The sequence below is a fragment of the Cinclus cinclus genome, chromosome 14, assembly GCF_963662255.1.
Source record: "Cinclus cinclus chromosome 14, bCinCin1.1, whole genome shotgun sequence".
Classification (NCBI taxonomy): Eukaryota; Metazoa; Chordata; class Aves; order Passeriformes; family Cinclidae; genus Cinclus; species Cinclus cinclus.
Window position 1 is genome coordinate 21,270,711 of NC_085059.1, and position 23,013 is coordinate 21,293,723.

General features: G+C 40.9%; 1 protein-coding gene across 2 annotated transcripts; it reads right to left on the reverse strand.

Annotated features, from left to right (window-relative positions):
* Positions 1–1,951: 1,951 nt before the first annotated feature.
* Positions 1,952–22,449, reverse strand: JAKMIP2 (janus kinase and microtubule interacting protein 2). Of its 2 annotated transcripts, XM_062502597.1 has the most exons (20): positions 22,321–22,449; positions 21,244–21,741; positions 19,902–20,111; positions 18,934–19,032; positions 18,084–18,230; positions 16,258–16,398; positions 15,307–15,363; positions 13,357–13,476; positions 11,724–11,852; positions 10,645–10,728; positions 10,286–10,348; positions 10,019–10,117; positions 8,565–8,663; positions 8,208–8,261; positions 7,426–7,491; positions 6,517–6,585; positions 5,448–5,525; positions 4,617–4,820; positions 2,653–2,718; positions 1,952–2,002 (listed from the first exon to the last, which is right to left on the reverse strand). In XM_062502597.1, the coding sequence occupies exons 1-20, from the start codon at positions 22,447–22,449 to the stop codon at positions 1,952–1,954; spliced, it is 2,463 nt and encodes an 820-aa protein (XP_062358581.1). The 2 variants fall into 2 exon arrangements, with proteins under 2 accessions (XP_062358581.1, XP_062358582.1); XM_062502598.1 differs by lacking the exon at positions 10,286–10,348.
* Positions 22,450–23,013: the final 564 nt, after the last annotated feature.

The following is a 23,013-nucleotide window of genomic DNA, read 5'->3' on the forward strand; positions in this document are numbered from 1 at the left end:
TGTAGGTGCAAACTATATATACAGAAAACTCTCAACCACTTATTGCCCAAGTTTTTCTCATATGCTGCACAAGGGCATTATTCTAGTTGTGATGGGAACTGAAAAAGGCAAACAGAACAGGCAAATAGAAAAAAATAATGTCACTACCAGTTCCTGTGATTTTTCAAGGTGCACCTTAAATCCAAGAATTTTTTTTTATTTGGAATCTCCCTCTAAGTTAACTGCTTGCTCTGGACTCATGGATTCTGTGGTACAGCAAAAGACACAGTCATATAAAGTTATCTGCTACTTCTGTGTACTGTGAAAATCTTGGCTTCTTGAAATTATTCTGTCCATAATTTGGTTGTCTCAGAAGAATTTCTGATTTTTTTTCTCCATTATGAATTAGCAAGAAATTGTAAAGTCAAACTTCAACCAGTCACAGCCACTTAAAACATCTCACAGCCATACCATGCTGTAGCATGGCTCTCAGAAATCCTGCAGTAGGAACACAATTAAGTATGCAGTTGCAACTTCATGTGTTTCAAGACCACTGAATCAAGAAAGTATGTTTTATAAAGCAGCAACTTGATAATGATATTGACTGCTGTTTACAAGAGCTGTAAACAACTCTGATCTGTTCACATATCTCCTAATTCTTTTCTATGGGCTGTTCCCCATTCAAGCCAACCTCCATGTATATTGCTGCCTTAGCCCATGGAAACATTCACTTTGAGGTCTGGCTGAACAAGGACACAATGGATTCCAGTTGACGTGGATAATTCTGAGAGCTGTCTCTGCATCAGCATGAAACTGCTTTGATCTAGCTGAAATGAAGCACAAAGTAGGAGCTTTTCCTTAAAGGGAAAAGGAAAACCCACCAAACTGGACCCATGCCACTTAATTATAATCAGTATCCTGAATTGTATCTGGAAACAAAGCTGGTACAAATAGTGGAAGGGCATGACAGAACATCTTTCACACAAGTGTAGAGCAGAGGAATTATTCATTGACACAGCTGAAGCCAGAGCCAAAACAGACTGAGAAATTTAATGGTATGGGTATGTCCCCAAATCAGAAAATCATGCTCATTACATGTTCTTGAGACTTTAACATTATGCTTTTTAAGCTACCTTCTGTTACCCTGGATCAAAAGAAAAATTGTCCTAGCCCAGCATCCTTGCTCTGGAAATGGCTAGCCACAGAGAAAAATGGGACCATTATAATTCTCTGATTTATTTCCCCATCTTTACATTACCTTTTGAACTCTGAACTTTCAGCTGCTAAGTATATTGTGACAGACTTCTTTACAACCTGTATCCTTAACTGTAAATTTTTTCTTACTTTATGCTTATCACATGGTAATTGTCTGTATTAGACAATGAACAGTTGCATTAGACAGACAGCTGTCTATCCGTCCATCCATTCCATGACAAATTTTTTAGACTTCTCCAATACCTCCTTTTAGCAACGTCACTTCCTGAGTCAGAAAAATCCTTCCATTTCTTTCTCTCTCCCTTCCTGTCTCTCAGCAGCTGACCATTTTTCCTTGCCCTTTTTTGTATTTTTCCTGCTGCTGGACACAGAACTCTACCTGGTTTAAAATCCTGATCTCCCTCCTGAGTGTTAGTTACTATGTTAGTGTGTTTACAGTTGAGGTTATTTTAACTTTTTTTCATTTGTATCCCTTTGCAAACATCAACACTGAATTTCCCCTGCATTTCCTTGGATTTTTGCTACTGTGAAATTCCTTGTTAGCTTTTATTTTTACAGTCATGAATAGCACAGTATCACCAGCAACTCAGCAGTACAACAACTGTGAACTATTACAAATTGACAACAACCTGCTGCATTTGCTGACTCCAAACATCCACAAGAACATACAAGGATGTGATCCTCTGCTCTGTGCAAGAAGTGCTAGCTTTGAGGAAATAAATAAAACAGTCTTACCTTTCCAAGAGGCACATTGACATCAAGGCCAAAGAATAAAGGCAAGAGAGAAGAACAAGAATAGAAATAGAAACTGCAGAAGAAAAATAAGATTGTGTAAAAATGAAAGGTAATGGCATTGTAAGCATCAGAATTATTTTTGCATTCTGCAGAACAATTAGAATATTCAAAAAACACTGTTATTTGCCTTGTTACTTCTGTAAGTACCACACCACCTTCCTTAGACAACAGGCTTAGAAAAGGCTTAGAAAACAGAACCCAATAATTTTAGTGATGGATTACAACTGGCACCATATTGAAAGCCTGTGCTGTAACTGTCATATCATGATGCCTTATAGGTTGACAAGTCATAAAGCTGGATATCAAAAATAGCATTTGTTGTACTTTTAAGCATGCTAAAAAACAGTGGCTGCAATCCATGCTAGAAACAGACTGGATATGCAAATATATATATAAATATATCAATATATATGTACACACGTATATATGTTTATAGGTACGTACACACACACACGCATATCACTCACCATTAGATGTTTAATAACGTAATGTACTATTTGAAGATTAAAGTCTGTACCTACTGACACAAACTGAAAAGAAAGGACAGTGGACCACCACCAACAGGTGCAGCTGACTGAGCAGAACAGAAAGGTCATATAGTTCAAGATCACTGCTTTCAAAACAAAGTTCACCAGTGTGCTTCAGAAGCATAACAGAACCAACCTTTTCTTCCAGATCCTTAATTTGTCTCTTCTGGATGTCAGTTTTATCTTCTAAATCTCGGATCCTCTGGAAATCAGAAAAGAAAGCATCTACACTAAATTCTCAGTAAATCTATCCCACTGAACAAGTAGTTTAATATTGCAAGTGCCAAAAGCCTAGAAAACAACAAATCCATTTCTGTGGCAGGGATAATCTTGTGTCATACTGTAACACCATCCACTCATCCTACCAAACCACAGCTTTACCATGTGTGCAATTGCTCAAAATATAATCCTGCACATATGTAACTGGATCCTTAAATGCTGGAAACTAGTATCAATGATTAATCTGTTTTGCATTACCTGTTTATTAATCCTTTGTTAAACAGATGAAAAGTTTAATGTCATGGTTACAATCTTTAGAATTCTATCATAATTCATTAAGATTTCTCACAGTTTGATGTGCTGAAAGAGGATTAAAGTGTTATTATTAGGTCCAAAATGATAAATGTATACAATACTATGAATGTATTGATTCTGTGGTAAGTGACATATATGTAACTTATAGGCAAGGTGTGTATTTTTAGCAGAGCTAGGTACTTCAAGAAAAATTATGTAGCATGACTTAAACTTCTGCCTGCTTGGGAAGAGAGATCCCCCAGAACAGAACTTCTAAGTACAAAAAATGAGGCATTGAATCTCAGTATCTTTTTTTTAATTAAGTCAGGTCATAAGACAGCTGTCCAGCAAATAGCAGAAATCCAAAAAGGCAAAGCAGGAGATGCCTGAAGGCCCTAGCAGCTGGAGAACAGATGAACTGTGACTGTGTTCCTCAATGTCTGGAGATGACTAGCTTATGGCAGCTTTCAAATTCTGTGGAACCACAACATCATAGAATGAGTCAGGTTGGAAGGGACCACAGCAGTTCACCTGGTCCCACCTCCCTGCTCAAGCAGGGTCATTCCTAGAGCACATGGCACAGGACTGCATCCAGATGGCCTTGGAGTATCTCCAGGGAGGGAAACCCCACACCCTCTCTGGATAATCTGTTCAGTGCTTGGTTACTTGCACAATGAAGAAATTCCTTTTCATGTTCAGGTGGAAACTCTTGTACAACAGTTCCTACCCACAGCCTCCTGTCCTATTGCTTGGCTGTCTCCTCCTTCCTTTGCCTCTCAGCCACTTCCAACCATGCCTGCAACCGACCCTGGCTTGGAGTCATTCCGAGAAGCCACAACTGCTGTGGCAGTGCCCCTCAGGGCAGTGTCCCTCAGGGCAGCTGTCATGTTTAAAATCAAGAAGCTTCTTACGCAGCAAAGGCCTAGCAACAAAAGGCCCAGTCTCAAGTGCCCAACTCAGGATCAGGCAAGACTGTGAGAACTGAGCTTTCCTGTGAAACAAACCCCCCTAACCACTGGGGATGTGCTGCTTCTCTTATTCCCACAATTATTTGAATCAGATCTGTTTCATGGTGCAGCTTTCACATTATTCAATGTGCTGCAACAGTTTGCCATTTTGGTCTGGGACCTCACAGCTTGCAGAGCAGCAAACATCAGTCTTTGAAGGTGAAATGCACTACCTTATGTCAGCAGTGAAAAGTACAAATGCCCACTTGGGAGGGACAAGTAACATCTGGAAAAACAGACAGCTCTCCTGCGCCATAGAAGCCAGCAATATTTACTCCATTTCTCTTGTGCCCAGTCCAGTAACTAGGGATGACCATTTTTATTACAAAGCTAGAACCATGTAAACAGAATTCTGGATGCAAACTTCAGACTAGAACTTTAGAACTCAAAGTATGCCATAACAGTCTTGCCCAGGCTAGTATCATGTGTGCTTGCATGCACAGAAAAGACAAAGTATGAGACAATTCACAAAGCTAGATGCCAGGATTCCTCATAGTCTGGATTTGCCTCGATTTAAGCTCAGATTGTGTCCTTACACAGAAAGGCTGAGTAGACACCACGTGTTGTTTCTTCTTCTTACCTGATGAGCCTGCTGGAGCAGCTCCATCCTCTCCTGAAGAATCTGGCAGTCATATTCTCTGCTTTTCCTCAGCATCTGACGTCTTAGCTTTTCTACTGCTGTCCTCAGCTCTTCCTGCTGTTTTTCAGTGAGTAGTTCCCCAAACTTTATCACTGTTTCTTGCTGCAAAGCATTGTACAAGGTGGCTTCAAGCTCCTGGATCCTCTGGTTGATGCAATACCGAAAGTCAATTAGAGATGAAACATAGTTTAAACAACATTGGGAACTTCGATGTTAAACGCATTGGGGGATTGATGGCAGACTCAGACCCCTGCATGAGAGGCAGTCCCTGTGCTCAAGTGTGCAAAAATGTGAAAAACTGAACTCAGAAAATGGTTTCATGTTCTGAAAAAAGAATAGGAACTTTTATTTTAAAAATATTTTAATATTAATTTTCATTGAAATCCTTCACTTTTACTCTTTTTTATGGAGTTGCAGAGATAGAGTTGGATAAAATTTTCGTATCTAAAGTGTAAATTATTTCACCAATTCTAAAGTTTCTACCTATTGTGCTAAAATACTCCACCTGGACAAACTGACATTAATGAGAAATATCTGCCTTAAACTTACAAGTTTCAGACTTCAGGAGATGTGCCTGACATGAAAAGGCAATATATTGTGTTGGAAGATGTGCAGATTGCATGCTAGTACATCAGAAGAATGAGGAAAGAACAAATTTTGGAAAGCCCAATACTAACAAAAAAGCAAAAATCTCTCCTCCCGATTCAACAAGAGTCTGTGTGCTATTGCATAGTTGGCCAGTAAGTGCTGCAGAATTTCCTTTGTACATACCATGTATGCTTGGTCAAGAGCTTGCTTCCTGTAGTCTAATTCTTCCTCCAAATAACCTTTTATTTTGCAAAACTGCTCCTACAATGAAGGATCATTTGGACAGAAAAACAAATTAGTTACTCCAAACACTTTAGAAAGTTTTATCAAATCATTTACAGATATCTAATTCAGCAGGACGAGGAGATTGGTTTTCCACTGATGCTTGGCAGAGTTATTAATATCTGACTCAGCCAGAAAAGAAGGAAGGGCAAATAGCTGCAGATTGCTCTTGTAGATGAATACATCTGATCTCCATGAAACTAAACCCATCCTCTCTGTTGGCTTCAGCGGTATTGTTTGTCACTTCAGTAGTGAAATTTAGGGTGTTCCATGTAATTTTTCTAAAGATACTTCCGCTGGCATCAGGAATTACTCTTTGTGCCCTCTCTTATTTTGGAAGAGGTGTAAAAGTGGATTAAACTAAACAGGAACTAACTAGACATTCACATTCCTTGGGGGCAGCTGCTGCGCTTTAACTTATCAGTCCACCTTAAGCTGAACAGACTTAAGTACAGACACACCACAGGAAAAAAATGCAAGCCACTACAGCTGTCTAATTCTTATAGTTATGTATGTTCATCTTGTAGGCTCCTGCCATTAACTACAATAAGAACAGGGTAAGGTACTAACTTTACTTAGTATGTAATGAAAGCCAACAGTGTTATTATTCAGTTCAAGGATTTCTCACATGCTGGTCTTGAATAAAATGCAACACAACAGCTGATTGAATCTTATGAGACAAGTAACACATGCATCTCTGAAAATTATTGAGAAACCTTTGAACCCTCTATACTTATTAATAAACAGTCATCCGCAGAGAAAGAGAGGAATTTTTTAAACTTTTACTTTTCCTGTTTCTGTTATTCTGCTGTTGCATGTGAACTGGAACAGTTTTATGGATTCACCAACAATCAGAGAAATGCTGCATAGTCCATTTGCCAAGAGACTTTCCTGGTTATTTTTTTGGCACATCAAGTAAGTGTGACACAATCAGTGTCCCTAAAATGTGCAGTAAGGAAAGTTTTCTTACCATATCACTTTCCAGTTCCATCATCTTCTGATGCAGAGCAGCTTCAGCTCCTTCAATCTGTTGAATCCACTGGACAGAAGACAATGAGACCTGTAACCTGCTGTGTTTTCTAGCACACAAGCAGTGGCAAGCGGGATGTCTGCAGCATCTTGTTAGTCTATTTTTAGCAGCCTATTGCTAGTGCTGGGCTCATCTTGAGGCTGCTTGTGACAGAGGCAGCCATGATGTCTGCAGGTAGCACTTGGCAGACAAGCAGCAAGAGGATTTCCACTGCTGGGTCACCACAAGATGGAAAAGCCCACGCCCTTGGATGGACAAGGAATCCATTTCATCCTACAGATAAAGGCCTACAGTGGGGCTATACCATCTCAAAAATAGCTCAGTTGGCTTTATGGCAGCTCTGTTTGCAGAGGAGGCATTGTTGAGCAGAGTTCTTGGAAGCTGTCATGCTGCAAAAACTGTGTGTCACAGTTGAGCCTTAGCAATTCTAACCAACCTCCACTTTCTTCTTAATTTTTGAAACGAGGAATGTAGATACATACTTTCAGTGAAATTTTGGCATACAGATCCCTTTGGAAGCTTTAGAAATCTCAAGACTGTAAATCTCAAATTTTATCTAATTACAGTTTAAATTTCTGATTTCTCATTCAGTTTTCAATTGCAAGTTTTGTTTCATATTATTTTTGTATTTGTAGTTCTTTCTACTGCACAGCCTGGGCTAGCTCAGTTTGGTATTTTTGCTGCTTCAGCAAGGTGTTTGGCACTGTGCTGGCACAGTTTATTTTATTTGGGGAATCAGTCCCAACACTAGAAAGTTGAACAATATTGATGACAATAACATGGCAGAAAATGTGCTAGATGAGGCTTCAGATAACATGAGAAAATGAGAAAAGCAAGAACATAATTTACCTTTTCTGCCAAGGACAATACTGTGGAAGCCTGAATTATGGCCACTTGTTCTTCATTCCTTAAATTCTGTGAAGAGAAAGACAGGAAAGAGAAAAATTGGGAGCAGTTTCCTGCATGAATAAAGACAATCCAGTCTATAAACCAGGTCCAGAGTTTTCAGAGGAACCCTGTAGTAGTGAGTATTCAATTTCCACTGATATTTCAGAGCCTGCCAACATATTAAGACCACTACTTTTGCCTTGCTACATGATATGGATTAAATGTGTCATTCATTCAATTACACCTTTAGGAGAAATGTAAACTAAAATTATACCCATTTGTCTGTCTTCATGCTACTTTTACAAAGCTGAATTTCCATTAAAGCTTTTGTTAAAATAGTGCTGATTTACATCATCACATGCATAGACAATAATCATCCTTTATTTTTATTTCTTATCTCAAAGACATATCTAATGTTGGCAGAGATACAGAATCTCTTTTACGTGGGTATTTATGACCTCTTAGAAGGCCACAGGGAATTTGATAATTCTTGCCTATTTATGAAACTGTTAGAAAGAATCCTAGTCCTGATGAAGAGTGGTTTACTCAGACTGTCATACTAATTCATGTGTTTTCTTGAGTGAATGGGGTGCAGTGGACATTATTCCCAGTCTGCTAAACCACACGTAACAGATGCATAATTTAACAAATATCTTAGAAAACAATCGTAATTATACCTATCACTTACTGCACTGTAAAAAATGCAGCTTGTAAAGACAAAAATGTCTCCCATTTCAACTTACCCCATTATCACCTAAGATGTCTAACTGCTTTATAAGGTCTGGGATGCTGACATCCTGCAAAGAGAGAGTACAGTAAAGACATGGCATGCACCTTTTATCATAGACAGATATCCTGTGAAACACATTTTATTTTATCCTAAGGAAATGCATCACACATTGATTTCAGCTGCCTTTGAACCAGATTTTATCACTGTGGTGAGGATTTTTTTGAGTCTAATTGAACTTTGTTTGTCACCACGTTCTTACATTAGACTGACTTTAAATACCTGAAGTTTAGTGGAGTTATTCATAATGGATTATATGGGCTGCACCCACCACTCCTGTAGGGAGAAGCGCTGCTTTATACAAGTGACCTACCTTAACCCCTTCCTTCATGCAGTAGATCTGCAGAGCACTCACACCATCAGAGAATGGGTGAATCTGAAGATTAAATGGTGGGGACCGTCTCTCTCTTTCCTGCAAATAAGTTGAAAAGATGCTAGAGAATCTATTAGAATGAAGAAGATTCATACAGAAAGTGCCATAGCTGCAGTTGGTATCATGCTTGGCTTGCAAAGCCAAGCTCTTCATTTTACAAGCCAAGGAAAGAAGATCCTAATCTAGACCTAGTCTGAAAAAGTAAGCCAAGTGGGAGAGGATCCTAAACCCAAGGTAACTGTTTAACAAGAGATTATTCAATAAATTATGTCAAATTGCAAACTGGCTGTGGAAAGGCTGTCACCTAGCTAAGATTCAATTGATTTGCTTTATGAAGTGTTGAACAACTAAACATTGTTGTAAATACTCCTTTTAGAAACACATGTTTGACTTTAGACTATAGGGAGACTCATATCATGCATTTTCCTCATCCTGGTATGCTGTACATTCTAACATCTGTGGAAAACAATGTGTTCAAAAAACCTGATCAACTTATTTATACACCTTTACTGCTTAAAATTTACAAATATTTGTCCAGTTTTAAAGGACCAGAGACAAAAAAATAATAAAGATGCTACTTTTCATTCCATTCAGGTATTCAGGCAAGCATGGAGTGAAGATTAAATACCACTTTCACACACATTTTTGGTTTATGAATGTGTAATTCACTTCATCAGTTCAGCTCCCTACCATACGGAAACACAACTGTCAGATAAAACTGCAGGACAGGCCTATGAATAAGGGACAAGTCTGACATAACATTAATTTATGAGACCCAGGAAAGGCTCTGTGTGGCAAATGTATTTGGTCTTGGACAGCAACTGAAAAGAACTACTAAAAAATAAACCAGCTTATAGTGGGGGAGAGAGCAGGAAAAGTTTTTCTTGGCTAGCACTCCAAATAAGAGTCTGTAACTAGAGGCAGTCTGGAGCTTGAGGTCCTGCAGAGGCTTCTGAAGCTCCTGCATCAATGTCCAGTGTCACTGAGAGACTGTTTGCACCCACTGCAGGTCATGGGAGAGCTGCTCCACAGGGAATGTGTCCAGTGGAACAAAAGGAACAGCACTTGCACACTTGCACACAGGCAGGCAGGCTTTTTCAAATGTTAGAAAAAACATGCCCACAGGCACGGTCATGTTGATCAGCTAAGCTTACCTGTGCACACTGGGCACCTGGCTCAGGGTGAAGTGAACCAGCTGGGTATGGTGCTTACTATTTCCAGGATATTAGAGCTGACATACTTCAGCTCACAATTAAAAATACTGGGCCTGATTTGTTACTCTGTTTTATTGCTACAACCAACACTTGTGCAAACCCTTGATTAAAGCTGGTGTCCAGGGCAAGTGCAATCATTTAATTTTCTACCAGCTCCACGGTAAGAAGCGCATCCATCACCTCCAGCTCAAGGTTGCGGAACTCCAGCAGCTCGTTCTGGTCTCGTGCATCCTGCAGCTCCTGTTGCAGACGGTTGTTTTCTGCTTCCGTTTTCTCTATCTAACAGAAATATGTTAAATCATGACCTGTGTGATTGTTACAAGAACCAGGAAGTATTTGGTGAGTAGTAGTTGAGGCAGCATAGGCTGTGCAAAATTTAAACCCTTAAGATGTCTCACGCGAGTCAGACAAGCTTTCAGAGTGAACATGCAAACCTTTGGAACATACCTTGTCTAAAAGCTCTTGGTTCCTCTTAATGAAAAGCTGCTTATCTTCCACCCAGTGTGAGTCCTGTTGGATGAAGCAGTAGTATTACAGAATAATCAAATTCCATGAGGCTAGGCACATTTACTGAAAATTGGAGCCACAATATTCAGGCTTTAACATCCTACAGGAACAATCTGTCTTTTACAGAACAACATTTTAAGTTTACCAAGGTGTAAAAAGCTTCTGAACTTGCCAGATCTGTCTGTTTACTGACTGGCAACATTACATCTCATGGGAGTTTATACTGCAGTTGTGCTAGGTATTTTGTAAGCAGAGCAGATAAAAGAGGGAAAAAAAAAAACCACACAGTAATTACTTACCTGCCCTTTCTGAGCCAAAGTTTTCTCCAGATCTTCTATTTTGGCTTTATACCTCTGGACTTCAGCTTGAAGTTGCTCCTGAGCCTGTTGAAGTCACCAAATTAAAGAGTAACAAAACCAGCAACATGACTGGTATTAAAAGGAAACCAAAACCAGCAGAGCCTGGGTTCGTGCTGTCAGTTCCACTGAGTGAACAACTATTAGAAAGATTCTGACTCAGTGATGTTTTGTGCCACCCCTCAGACTGGCACACAGATGACATAGGGAACAGAGTGGTGGATCAGCCCCAGCTCCCCACCCGAGCCTGTTTCACCATGGATTACATCAGAGCAATCCAAAACACAAGATCAGGTATTTGGGGTGCTCTGCCCAAAGACCCTAATTAGGGGAAATCTCTAAATTACAAAAAAAAGCGTTTAGTAGATCAGAGTGGCAAAAGGTAGTGGAAAGAGGCAATTTTAACTGCCAGGGGGTCTTCAAGAGCTGACTCAACTAAGTACTAAACAAACTGATGTGATCTCACAGCTGACTGCTTTGAGCAGGAATTTGGACTGGACACTGCCTGAGGAGCCTTCCAGACTGAACGATTTTTATAGTTTTATTAGAAGGACAACATTTTTAGCATTGGAAGGCTTACTGTAGCCTGCACCACATTAAAATTTGAATGTAATTTGCATTTCTCTGTTAGAAACATTCAGATGTTCCTAAAGTTGGTGCAATGTGTGCCTCTGCGAAAACCCACAGGCCTTCGTTTGCCTTGAAAACCCAGTCCCATCACAATGATGAGAAATGATGAGAATACCCTTGTGATTCTGTGTCAGGCTGCAGAGTTGTCTGCTTTGGCATGCCTGCCTGACTGCAGAGTTTTCAGGTTCAGATGGAGGACAGCTTCCTGTAAACTGAGTGATTGTGTCCATTCTTAATAGTCGCTCCCTTTAAAAATGTACTCAATAAACGAGTGAACAGACATTTCCCAGTGTCATGGATGATGAATGTAGCTCCATTCCATTGTACATCTCTTTGAGAGGTTTCTTGTCCTGACAGCAGTGGAATACCTTTACTCTCAAACAAATACTGACCCTGGCTTCTCTTTCAGCATCTATGACCCCTCCTGTCTGTTCCTGCAGCAGTGCATACGCTCTCTGCAGGGCCTGGTACTCCTTTGTCAGCTGTCGAAACCGCAGCTCTGACTCTTCTGCTGCTAAACCCTGAAGAATAAGAAGGGACATGTCTAAGCCATGGACAGCAAAGCACTGTGAAAGCAAAGAACGCAAATGTGATTTGTTAAGCACAAAGTAGTTTGTTAAGTACTTTAAGTTTGTTAAGCAGTTGGTTTACAGGTCTTGATTCAAATAGCTTTTTGGATCACAGTGAGCTTACTGTGATCTGAAATAAAAAAAAACAGGGAGATCATACAGCATTTACATCACAGTATCAGCTGAGCTGGAAGGTACCTACAAGGATCACTGAGTCCAGCTCCTGGCCCTGCAAAGCACCATCCTCAAGAGTCACTGTACTGTTGTCCACACTTCTTGAGCTCTGTCAAGCTTGGTTCTGCGACCACTCCCCTGGAGAGACTGTTCCAGTGCCCAACCATCCTCTGGGTGAAGAACCTTATTCTAATACCCAACCTAAACCTCCCCTGACACAACTTCAGGCCATTCCCTCAGGCCCTGTTGCTGGTCACCACAAAGAAGAGATCAGTGTCTGTCCCTCCTCCTCCCCTCATGAAGAAGTTGTTGACTGCAATGAGGTCTTCTCTCAGTCTCCTCTCCAGGCTGAATAGACCAAGTGATCTCAGTTGCTCCTCATACAGCTTCCCCTCAAAACCCTTCACCATCTTTGCTGCTCTCCTTTGAACACTCTCTAACAATTTAATATTTTTCTTATATTGTGGCACCCAAAACAGCACACAATATTCAAGGTGAGGCCACTGCAGAGCAGAGCAGGGCAGGACAAATCTTTCCCTTGACTGGCTGGAAATGCTGGACCTGATGCCCTTGGGGACATGCCCCCAGCTGCCAGGCACTGCAGACTCATATTCAACTTTCTGTCAACCCCCAGGTCCCTTTCCAGGTGCTGCTTTCCAGCATCTCATTCCATCCGCAGGTCCAGGGCTGCCCCACCCAGGTGCAGAATCCAGCACTTGCCCCTGTTGAACTTTATTATATAGAGTTGATGATGGCCCAGCCCTATGATTTGCCAAGGTCTCTCTGCAGGCCTCCCTGCCTTTGAGGGAGCCAACAGCTCCTCCCTATTTTGTATCATCTGAGAACTTGCTCAGTGTCCCTTCCAGTCCCATGTCCATGTAATTTATGATGAAATTAAAGAGCATAGGGCCTAAGTTGGAGCACTGCAAAACCCCAGTAGTATGGGGTCACCAGTATGATGTCACCCCATTCACTACAACCCTTTGATATGTCTTTAAGCTAAAAGAAATGTCATAGGTTTGTTTCCTTGAAAGGGGAGAGGAAAAAAAATCACCTCAAATTGCAGGGTAGTCATAGCTATAGACTCTATGGACTAGATTGTGGAAGAAACTCTCAGCATTTCAGTATATGAGTAACCAAAATTAAGGTAAAACTTTAAAAGTACTTGCCACTCAGTATGCACTATAAAAACCTCAGTGTACTTGAGAGCCTGACCACTTGTTTTGAAAGTCATCATCTCTTGAAAACCTGTAACTTTTCTGTGGAAAGAGTCCGATCTTACCTCATCTAGATCATCATCTGGGGTTGCTGGTGTCCGGTCTGTTCTATATGAAGCCACAGAGGATGTTTCAGAGTCCACAGAATCATCATCATACCCAAAAACTGTATCCACCACATGTCTCTACAGAAGGAAAAACATGACTTCTGAACCTTTATGTAAACCTGTAGCATGTGTTCTGGAGAGGGGCAGATGGGGGAGTTGCTAGTTACTTAAAAGATGAAGTGTGAAAAATGAACAGTGAGCTACTCCTGCAATTACCACCTTCAAACAAACACAAAGGAAACCCCTTGAAGATCAGGTCTTGTACTGGTGGAGCATAAGTTTGCTGAACATTTTTTCTGAGGGTCTGTCTCAGTCTAATTGGAAAACATAATGTGAGCAGCAACATGCCAGAGAAAAAGTCTCTGTTCTTGCAGGAAGGCAGGAGAATTGTTTGTTAACCACAAAGCTTTTCAGAAGACACCTATCGGGAGTGCAAAGTTAACATCAAAAGGAGATGGAAACACGTGTAGAATAAGCAGCCCTCTTTCTTCTCTCACAGAAGATACTTCTATACTTTAAGATACTGCTGATACTTTTAATGTCTAGGCGCTTCTCTTGCTGACATTGCTGTTGGACCATGTGAGTGAAAGCCATGCTAATACAAAACTAGCTTGAAGGAACTTTCATTGCATCTTTCCAGGACTACAGTAACTGGCATATGTTATAAATAACTGCTCATGCTCCACAGTTTGGTTGTAAGCCTGACACCTCCCTACTGCCAATCTCGTAGCTGAACTAAATCAAATTAAAACTGTGAGATGTGTCCTGTGAAGACACAGATGCTTGCCCCTGAAGGCTTGGTTTCAGGGTATAGATTTGACCATTTAAATACTTGGCTTATGGATAATTCTGAAAACAAACTGACTGACGAGCAATTAAGAAGCACTTCTTAGCAACATCTTTCACTTTGCTGACAGGTTAAAACCTTCTAAACATGGAGTTTGAATCACACAAATAACACATACCGAAGATGTCAGTTAGCTTTTACACATATTATAATTTCTGCTCATTGTGTTGTCAAGTGAAGACAATTGCCATACTCTCCAGTGTTATAATCTCTGGTTTGTAAGTAAAATTTATTGACAAAAATACTATTTGGTCATGGTTGTGTCTGCTGTACATGACTTCATGACCTGCACAGTAACAATGCGATGACACAGCTAGGATTTACTGGTCTGAAATTCCCAATGTGTAGACAGTGCTGCATTACTTTCACAGAACAAGACCAATGCACTAAGGAACGTCCTTGGAGGACTGAGTGCAACCAAGCAACCAGTATTTCCACTTTTTGGAGGTGGGATGTGAATGCTGCAAAGTCATGCTTCACATCCAACTGATAAAGGAGCTGTGTGAACCACTCCTGACTACTCAGCTCTAAAATTGTAAATTATACCAGCTTTGGACTTAATTCAGGGTAATACAAAGCTTAGTCAAAAGCATGTGGAACTGAGCAGAAGAGAATGACACAGTATCTCAGGCAGAAATTTCCACCTGAAGAATAGAGATACACAAGGATTTGGCTTTAGCCCGTATGTGCTGTGAAAAACAGATTGCAGAAAAAAACGGGAAGGTCTCTGATAAGGTAAATACCTCTCAGCATAACAGACTTTGAAAATAATACTTATAGAAATCAAATGGACGGCAAATTATTACTGTTTGGGAGAGCCGGCACAGGGAAGGATGATGGATGGGACAGGAGCCCCATTTTGCTGAAAATAAAATAGCTGCGCACTCTTAACAGAATTTCAAAGTATATCAAAAAGCTCTCCCAAACTAAGGAAATTATAAACCTGATCACTAAAGTAGATTGTTATAATCCACAAAGCTCTCTTTAATCAGATTGCTGAAGTGTGTTTTCCTACACAGCCTACTTGAACACTGTAAATGAGAAATGATTTTTCATCTTACCTTGATTGGTTTTGAGCTCCTTTTATGCTTTCTCCGACGAATGAGCTTCTCCCTGTCCTGGAAAGTAAGATTCAAAAGTGACTTTCTCTTCTCTTCTTTGCAGCTGTTAGATGACCAAATATACAGAGGAAATAAGTAACAGAACTTCCAGTGACTCTCTCCATATGTTCAAACAGGAATCTGATTCCAGGTAGAAGGGAGGATTCATATCCAAATTTGTATGTGTGTCAGCTGAAAACCACCTGAAAAAAGCCCTTGTGCACTTGTCTTGAGCAGCTGTCAAACAACAGGAGTGGATGGATAGCCCTCTAACATGACTGGGAAGCTTGGTAGGGGCTGTCTGCCTTCCCTGAAGGGGCTGTCTGCCTTCCCTGATGAGGAGATGCTGCCTCTGTCTCAAAGTCATTAAATGATGGGAGCGTTGATCTCACCATTCCTAGCAATGATGTCTCAGAAGAGACTACAGACTGTTTTGGAATCTTTCTCCTTCTCCTCAGTATCATAATGCAAAGTCTGCTGACAAACGAATTGTCAGCATTAAATGACAGAACTGGAAACCCACTGTCAAGCTGTACATGCTTTTCCAGCACGTTCTTTGGCACTGTGAGCCAGCCTTTTATTAAGGAAACTTTTTAAGCACGACTTCATTATAATGGTAGAACACCTCAGCACAGCCCTGCCTGGTGAACATGTAGGTGCCTTTCCAAACTCCACAGTTCTTAGTCTGCATTCCTTTCTGGAGCTCAATTCACAGTGCTATGCTTTGAGTTGTAGGGGCTGATGCTCCACTACAAATTCAGTGAACTGCACACATGCACACCCACAGCTAAACATCTGCAGATGTTAAAAGCGGGTAAGGTATTAATGCTCAGACCTCTAGTTATAAGAAATACTATCAGTGGCAAACTGTACACAGCAATCATTCCTAATTTCCTTGTGCTCTGGACATACCCTTGTTAACTCATCAATTATGTTCTGCTGTTCTATGACCTGAAGCTTTAAAAATTCCGTTTCTTGTTCCTCATTAGCCTGATCCAGGTCATTGAGAGATCTTAATTTCTTTAGAGGAGGATGTGATGTTATTTTCTCTCTCTGTGGTAAGAAGAAAAGATAAGAAATAAAATAAGATTGAGCAGTTAAAGGACCACCTTTCAGTTAAAAACTAAACATTGCCTTTCATTTAAGCTATACAGACCTTTAAATATGCTTCATCTACACCATTTTTTTATTAATGCCATCAGCGCTTCTTAACAATAAAGTATCACAGTGAGGCCGAGTTCTTCAGCAAAACAAAGCTTTATCTATTTAATTACCATGTGGCAGTACAGCCTCTGCAGCCCTTAAAGGTCACATACCACAGCTCTTCCTTGGCCATACATCAAGATGCTGCCACATGTGGCAAATAGAGTTGAACCTGTCTAGTGGGTAGGCAAATAGCATCTACTCACATGACCCCATGTCCTTTCTGACATTCAGTGCAGGACTATACACAGTGAGGCAATGGACATGCTTTACTCATGTGAAAAACATGAAACCAGTCACACCACGAAGAAAGGCAAAAGCTGTTGTAACAGATCTACTTTAACACCACGTCAATATCCTGCCTGCTCTTGGGCATATGTGGGAAAGGAGGTGGATAAAACTTGTGAGAATTACTCTAGCCATCCATGATTTGGGCATCCATAGTGTGATGAGGAGATGTCAGGAAGCTAACTCAGCACATACAAGTTGTGTCCACAGACATGCACCAGGGGTGCTGCCCACTGAAGCCAACGCCTGCAGATTCCCAGTCCTTTCTCTTTGCTCTGGGAGATCCCAAGAGACTGTGATTTGCACTATCACAGCTGTGGAAGAATAATTCTGACACATGACACCCGCAATAAGTTTATCTGTCTTCTAGGCACAGGTGAACTGCAGAGTCTTTCAGTGGATTAACTGTGTAACACTAAAGTCTTTTTTTCTGTGGAACAGGAAAGTGAATCTGATCATCTCTGCCTAATCAGCAGGAAAGCTGCTCCCACTTCAGGGCACTTAGCCTGCTCAGGATAGTGGCTACTACAAGTCAGGAGAAGGTCCATGAACACCCTTAGCAAGGGAAGTTGTCTCAGTCTGCCAGCTTACATGCAGCAACCCAGCACATCCACCTCCTTTTTCATAAATGCCAAAGCAACATCAGTGCATGTGTAGAAACACAGGACCTGGAAGCAGACTGATAACCAAGGCAATCCCATCTGAAGCATATGCAGACATAACTGCTTTGACCCCACTTCACATTGCCCTGACATGGGAAATGTATAGCCATAACCAAATTTAAGACCATACCAGAGGTTTACTTTGTCATCATCAGCTCTAAAAAGAAGGTGTACATGATGCAAGAACATCATTCTGCTGAAAGCATCACTCTTAACAGCTTCTTAACAGCTTTTTGAGTTCCAGAAAGAGCAAAAAATAGCACAGTAGGACATGCCTCAATGATACAACATTTTTTCCTTTCTTTTTTTTTCAGACAATTGAAACTCAATATTCTAACTTTGAGAATATAATTAAAGACTGTGATTATGCATTCAGGTAAATATATTGCCCATCTATGCATAATATGCAAGGTTATGGTATGTAAATCTAGAATAATGCAGACCAAACCATGGCTGTATCTTAGTAACAGTATTACACATTACATACAATGCATAGTCTCTATTTATATACATCATGCACTATGCAGATGTGGCGACCAACACATAGATCATCCAGTAATCCTCATTCTGCTCTTCAGTACCAACCATTTCTATATTTTCTTTAGTGACTGCTTTGAGTTTATCTTCCATGCGCTGCAAAGACTGCATAAGTTCATCATTTCTCTTCGTGAGGCACTTGTTCTTTTCCAGAAGAGGTTTACATTGTTTCTCAGCTTCTCGAACACGCTTCAACTGGATTGATAATAGCAATTAATAATTGTCATGAGAGACACATAAATATACTTGTAATTTGCAATCTCGACATCTATTTTGTAATTATGACATAAAGAACACTGAAGCTGGCTAAACTGATATGAAAGGAGTGCATTAAGATTTCTAGCTTAGGAATAAGAAAAACCATCAAGAGTTGAATTTCTCATCTTCAAGAAGAAAAGTAGGAATATAAACAGGTTAAATAGCCAGGGTCCTGATGCAACACACAGCTATCACCACAGAGTAGAAGATCAGATAAAGGGATCAATTCACAGTTGCCAATTCTTCCTAGACTCAGCACTTTTATCTATTTTCAACCTGGTCAAATACTGGACTACAGACCTTACAGACATTACTCTTCATTAACAAGGTAAGTCTCACCATGTATAAGGTAAGTTACCAAGCACAACTGTTGTGTGCTGTAAAGGAGGGAACAAAAGCATTCACACAGAATCCTACAAGCCTTGCTGCCTTGACCTCTGCTGTGATTTTGTACTCACTTAACTTCAATGAAATTATTGTTTAACTCTAGGATAAAATGTCCTCCTCAGCCTCCTGAGTGATGGGCCTGATGGATGGACAAGGTATATTCATCACCAGCTTTATCCTTGGATCCTCCCTCTCTTTGCCTTTCCCCAAGGCTCTCAACATCCTCTGTCTGCCAGTGCAAAAGCTCACATACCAGCTCATTTCGTTCGTCAACAAGCAACGTGTTCCGGTCTTCCAGCTTCCGTATGGTGGCATTCAGCTCTGCTATCCTCTTCTGGTTTCTGCGCAAGTCCTGTGCATGGGCAACAATGTCACACAGTTACTGATCCTCTTCAAAACATATCCTTGGGAAAAGAATCCTTAAAAAACACACAGGAGTCAACTTAAGCTGTCATCATCAACAAATTATCTTTAGGGACTTTTACCATACTGATTATGATGGCAAACATATATATATATATATTTAGGAGAAAGTATCTTGTTTGGTGGATACTTGAATTGAAAATTTCAAGCCACTTAAAAAAATTAAGAGAAAATAACCAAACAGATGATAATTTTTTATGATAGAGATGAAAATACTAAAAGATGCTAATTTTTACTGCCTTTTCCTATAAATTGCTTCTATTTGCTGAGCCACTAGCTCAGGTGAAAAAGTCAGGACAACCCTTTCTGTATCAATTACAGATATTATTCCTCATTTGTATATACATAAATACGTTTTTATATATGTTTAGTCACACAGTGGGTGACTTGTGTGCTTTGTGAATGACACCCAAGGGCTGTCTGTGGGAAGACAGACAAAGAGAAGGATCTCCTAAAAGTCTCACAGATTCTCCATGCCCAGCCTTCTCCTTGCTCCTCTCCCTGCTCATCCTCCTAATTCTATCTGGTTTTGAGGATGCATGTTATCCAGGTAGTTAGGTTCATCTATTATTCTTTCAAAGGGGCACTGATTATTTCAGATATATTTGGGAATAGAACGACTGATGAAAACCAGCAGTACAAAACTTTGTCCAACTACCATGCCCTCTGAAGACTCTATGGACATTAACTTGTCTGTAGTGAATGAGTGGCAATGTTTTCCCAATGCCTGCGAAGGTATGTCAGCAAGAAACACACATCCATGCTACTGTTTTACAGGGACCAGTAAAACCTGCATACAGGGCTGCTGCAGTGCTCTGAACCATCTCCAGCCCTTCCTGGGATCTCTCTCTTGGGACTGCTCATGTTACATTCTGCCTCTTTCACCAAAAAGAGCTGTTCATCCAGAGCTTCCTTTTGTAGCTGCAGCTTCTGCACATAGCCTGTCTGTGTCTCCAGTTCTTTCTCCAATGAAAATATGATCCTGTCTTTAGCCTTGATCTCGTCCATCTGAATGAAAGGAAAACCAGAACAATATTACTGTGTGAAAGCAACAGCATTTCTCCAATTTGTATTGTATTATTTACTGAAGAGTAACGATCACCCCTCAAATCTGTTCTACCACACTGCACCAGCTGTAAAACAATAGTCTGAGCCATACTCATAATTCAGCACAGGAGCACATTCATTGAGCATTTTGGCAACACAATGACACACCTCTAGGATGCAGACTGTGAACTGGCAGGGGGCGAGGGCGTGGTATCATTCTTGACAGTTTAAATTCCCATTTATTTTACTTAGCTGTCAATTCTTGAATTCCAATTTTCAAGCTAAACTTTCTACTGCTACAAGCAGGTCCAGCTCTCCACGTAACAGTGTCCTGGTTCTGGCCAGGACAAGGTTAATTTTTGCAGTAGCCAGGGGACCCAAAGTTTATTCTAAATGATCTCATGTCATTTTCTGGGGACAGGGGAAGGGCTCCCTTCTGGACGAGGGTGGCATGGCTGTGGTCGGGTCACAGGCTCCATGGTGAGCATTTTGCACATAAGTCACTCCCCTCTCTCATGTACATATTTCATTGCTGTTTCCAGCCCACTGCAGGGAATGGGGAGTGAGCAAGCATCAGAATGGTTGGAAAGTCTAAGTGAGAGTACAAATTGGGAAGTTTCTAAACCATAAGACAGAGAAATAATGCAACCTGCACCTTTGCTAGTATGGACTTCTTTTTACTCATTTTCCACAGTAATTACTGAAGGCTACAACCAAGGCCAACCCAAAAGGTATCTTCTCTCCTGCCACAGTTTACTGTGTTTAGGATACCAAAAAGCAACTAAAAGTGCAGGTGCAGATGCAAATGCTCTTTATCTAACCCTTTGCACCTTGCATGTATTAGCAGACCAGAGAGCCAAATCTTTATGGATTAGGCCAATCACGCTCCTAATTTAAGCTGTTAACTGCCATCACAGTGCTACAGCTGATTCACTGTGATCTATTTATTCCTGAAAAATGACAGTGAGAAATTTATAATACTTTTTCAAAGTGAATTGCATTGCAGAGATCTGTTACCCAGAAAAAGCGAACAGACACCAACGGCAAACTCAGTGCAGCCTAAGAGAACACATGAACTGTTTTGATTACTGACCAGGCGTCGAATATCCCTTTCACTCTCCCATTTGATCTTGGAAATGGCTTCCTGGTGGGACTGATGCTCACTCCGAAGATCGCCTGCCTTGATCTTATCAGCCTGGATCATATTGTTAAGGGCCTCATCTACCTGCTTTTTGGCAGACTTCAGTTCAGTAATTTCCTGCAGAAGCTTAAGGCGCTCAGAGTCAAACTGTTTTCTGGCCTCTTCCCGAGCCTCAATGGTCAGCGCTGTCCGTACTTTATCGCTGCTCCCGTCCCGCAGTGCGCACAGTGCTGACTTGAGGCGCTGGATTTCACTGTCTCGTACTTTGACCATTCTCGTCATCTCCTGCTCGTGCTGTTTGATGAGGTTCTCCCTCACAGCCTGCAGCTCCTTCATTTTCTCCTCATGGAGTTTGGCTTTTAGCTCTGTGATCTGCACTGTCTGCTTGCGTTGCTCCACTTCGCGAATACGCTTTGTTTCTTGAGTCTTCTCTCTTTCCAGTTTAGCAACCTATATTGAGATAAAATAAAAGGCATCTGCTACCAACATAACATAATCAAAATAAGCCCACCCAGACACAACCATGTCAAACTGAGAAAGACCCTGCTGAGACCCCAATCCCCCACACCCGTAAAACGAAGGCCAGCTCCTGAGGCATTTACGTAGATTACATACTCTTTACTCAAACAAAAACCTGTCTTCTCCAGGTGTCCTGCCTCACACAACAATGCTACATGTACTTCTAATATTTCCTTAGGAAATAAGACTCTGTATATATGTGTGTATTTGTCTAAAAGCTTTTTAACCCAGCAGTCAAATTCATCAGAAAACTGGAGGGCTCAGAAATAGCAAAATTCCCAAAAATTTCACATACTACTCCATTTGAGGGCCAGATGTTTCTCCAACTTGTAGCTCAGTAAAATGGAGTCTTTTCCACGGAAGCTACATGATATCCACAGTATGTGTTTTAAGTTGGGAAAGAATCAGACCACTGTTTTAGGGAAGAGTTGTGTGGCCTCTGTTGAATTCTGTGGTACCATTTTTTCCACATGTTTGTCTTCTTTTATTTAAAACCCAACCCTCACTCACCTTAGATTTCTCCTGATGCAGCTCAATTTGAATGTCTGTTAGCTTAGTCCTGAGCTCCTCATTGGCAGCTTGTAGGGCAACAATCAGTGCCTCAGGCTTTTCGCCCTTGCTCCGTCCTTTTTTTGACATGGTTTCTTATCAGCAAGAGTCCACGTGTTTATTTCAAATATGGACTGCCATCTTTTTCTGCTCCTTTCAGTGCCAGTTAGTTCAGCAACCACTGCGTGACATTCCTTAAGGTCCTGGACTCAGCTGCTTTGGAAGCTCTGTGAGAAATAAGACATACTATCATCTGTCAGTGGAAACTGCACCTGGACAGCTGACATGCTTACAGAACATAACAGGGCACTCCCATCTCCAAACACTGCAATCTTTTGTCTGAAGACCTGCAAGGGAGATCCCAGCACAATCATCCTTCTGAACACCAGCCTGGCACACTTGTGGGAATTCCATGTTTGCCCTTTTTCTGTTCTCAGAAAAAATGCATTGAAGATAGGCATTCATTTGCCATAAAGATTAGTGCTGTTGGGAGTACAGGACTAGAAGGGACAGGTTATTTAATCTACTCCTTGCAGTCTGAGGTCACCACAAAGCAGAAACTTTAGTCTCAAGCATCTACCAACAAAATCATTCTCTTCCCCTTCCAAATCCCCGATCCCCTGCAAGATCCTGTGCCAAACTCAAAGACTCTCC

Excerpts from the sequence above, each read along its gene's own strand:
- JAKMIP2 (XM_062502597.1), bottom strand. The coding sequence starts at position 22,449 with ATGTCAAAAAAAGGACGGAGCAAGGGCGAAAAGCCTGAGGCACTGATT. Across the intron at positions 10,349-10,644 it reads CTTTGGCTCAGAAAGGGCAG|GACTCACACTGGGTGGAAGA; the intron begins GTAAGTAATTAC and ends TTCATCCAACAG. Across the intron at positions 7,492-8,207 it reads ACATCTTAGGTGATAATGGG|AATTTAAGGAATGAAGAACA; the intron begins GTAAGTTGAAAT and ends TTCTCTTCACAG.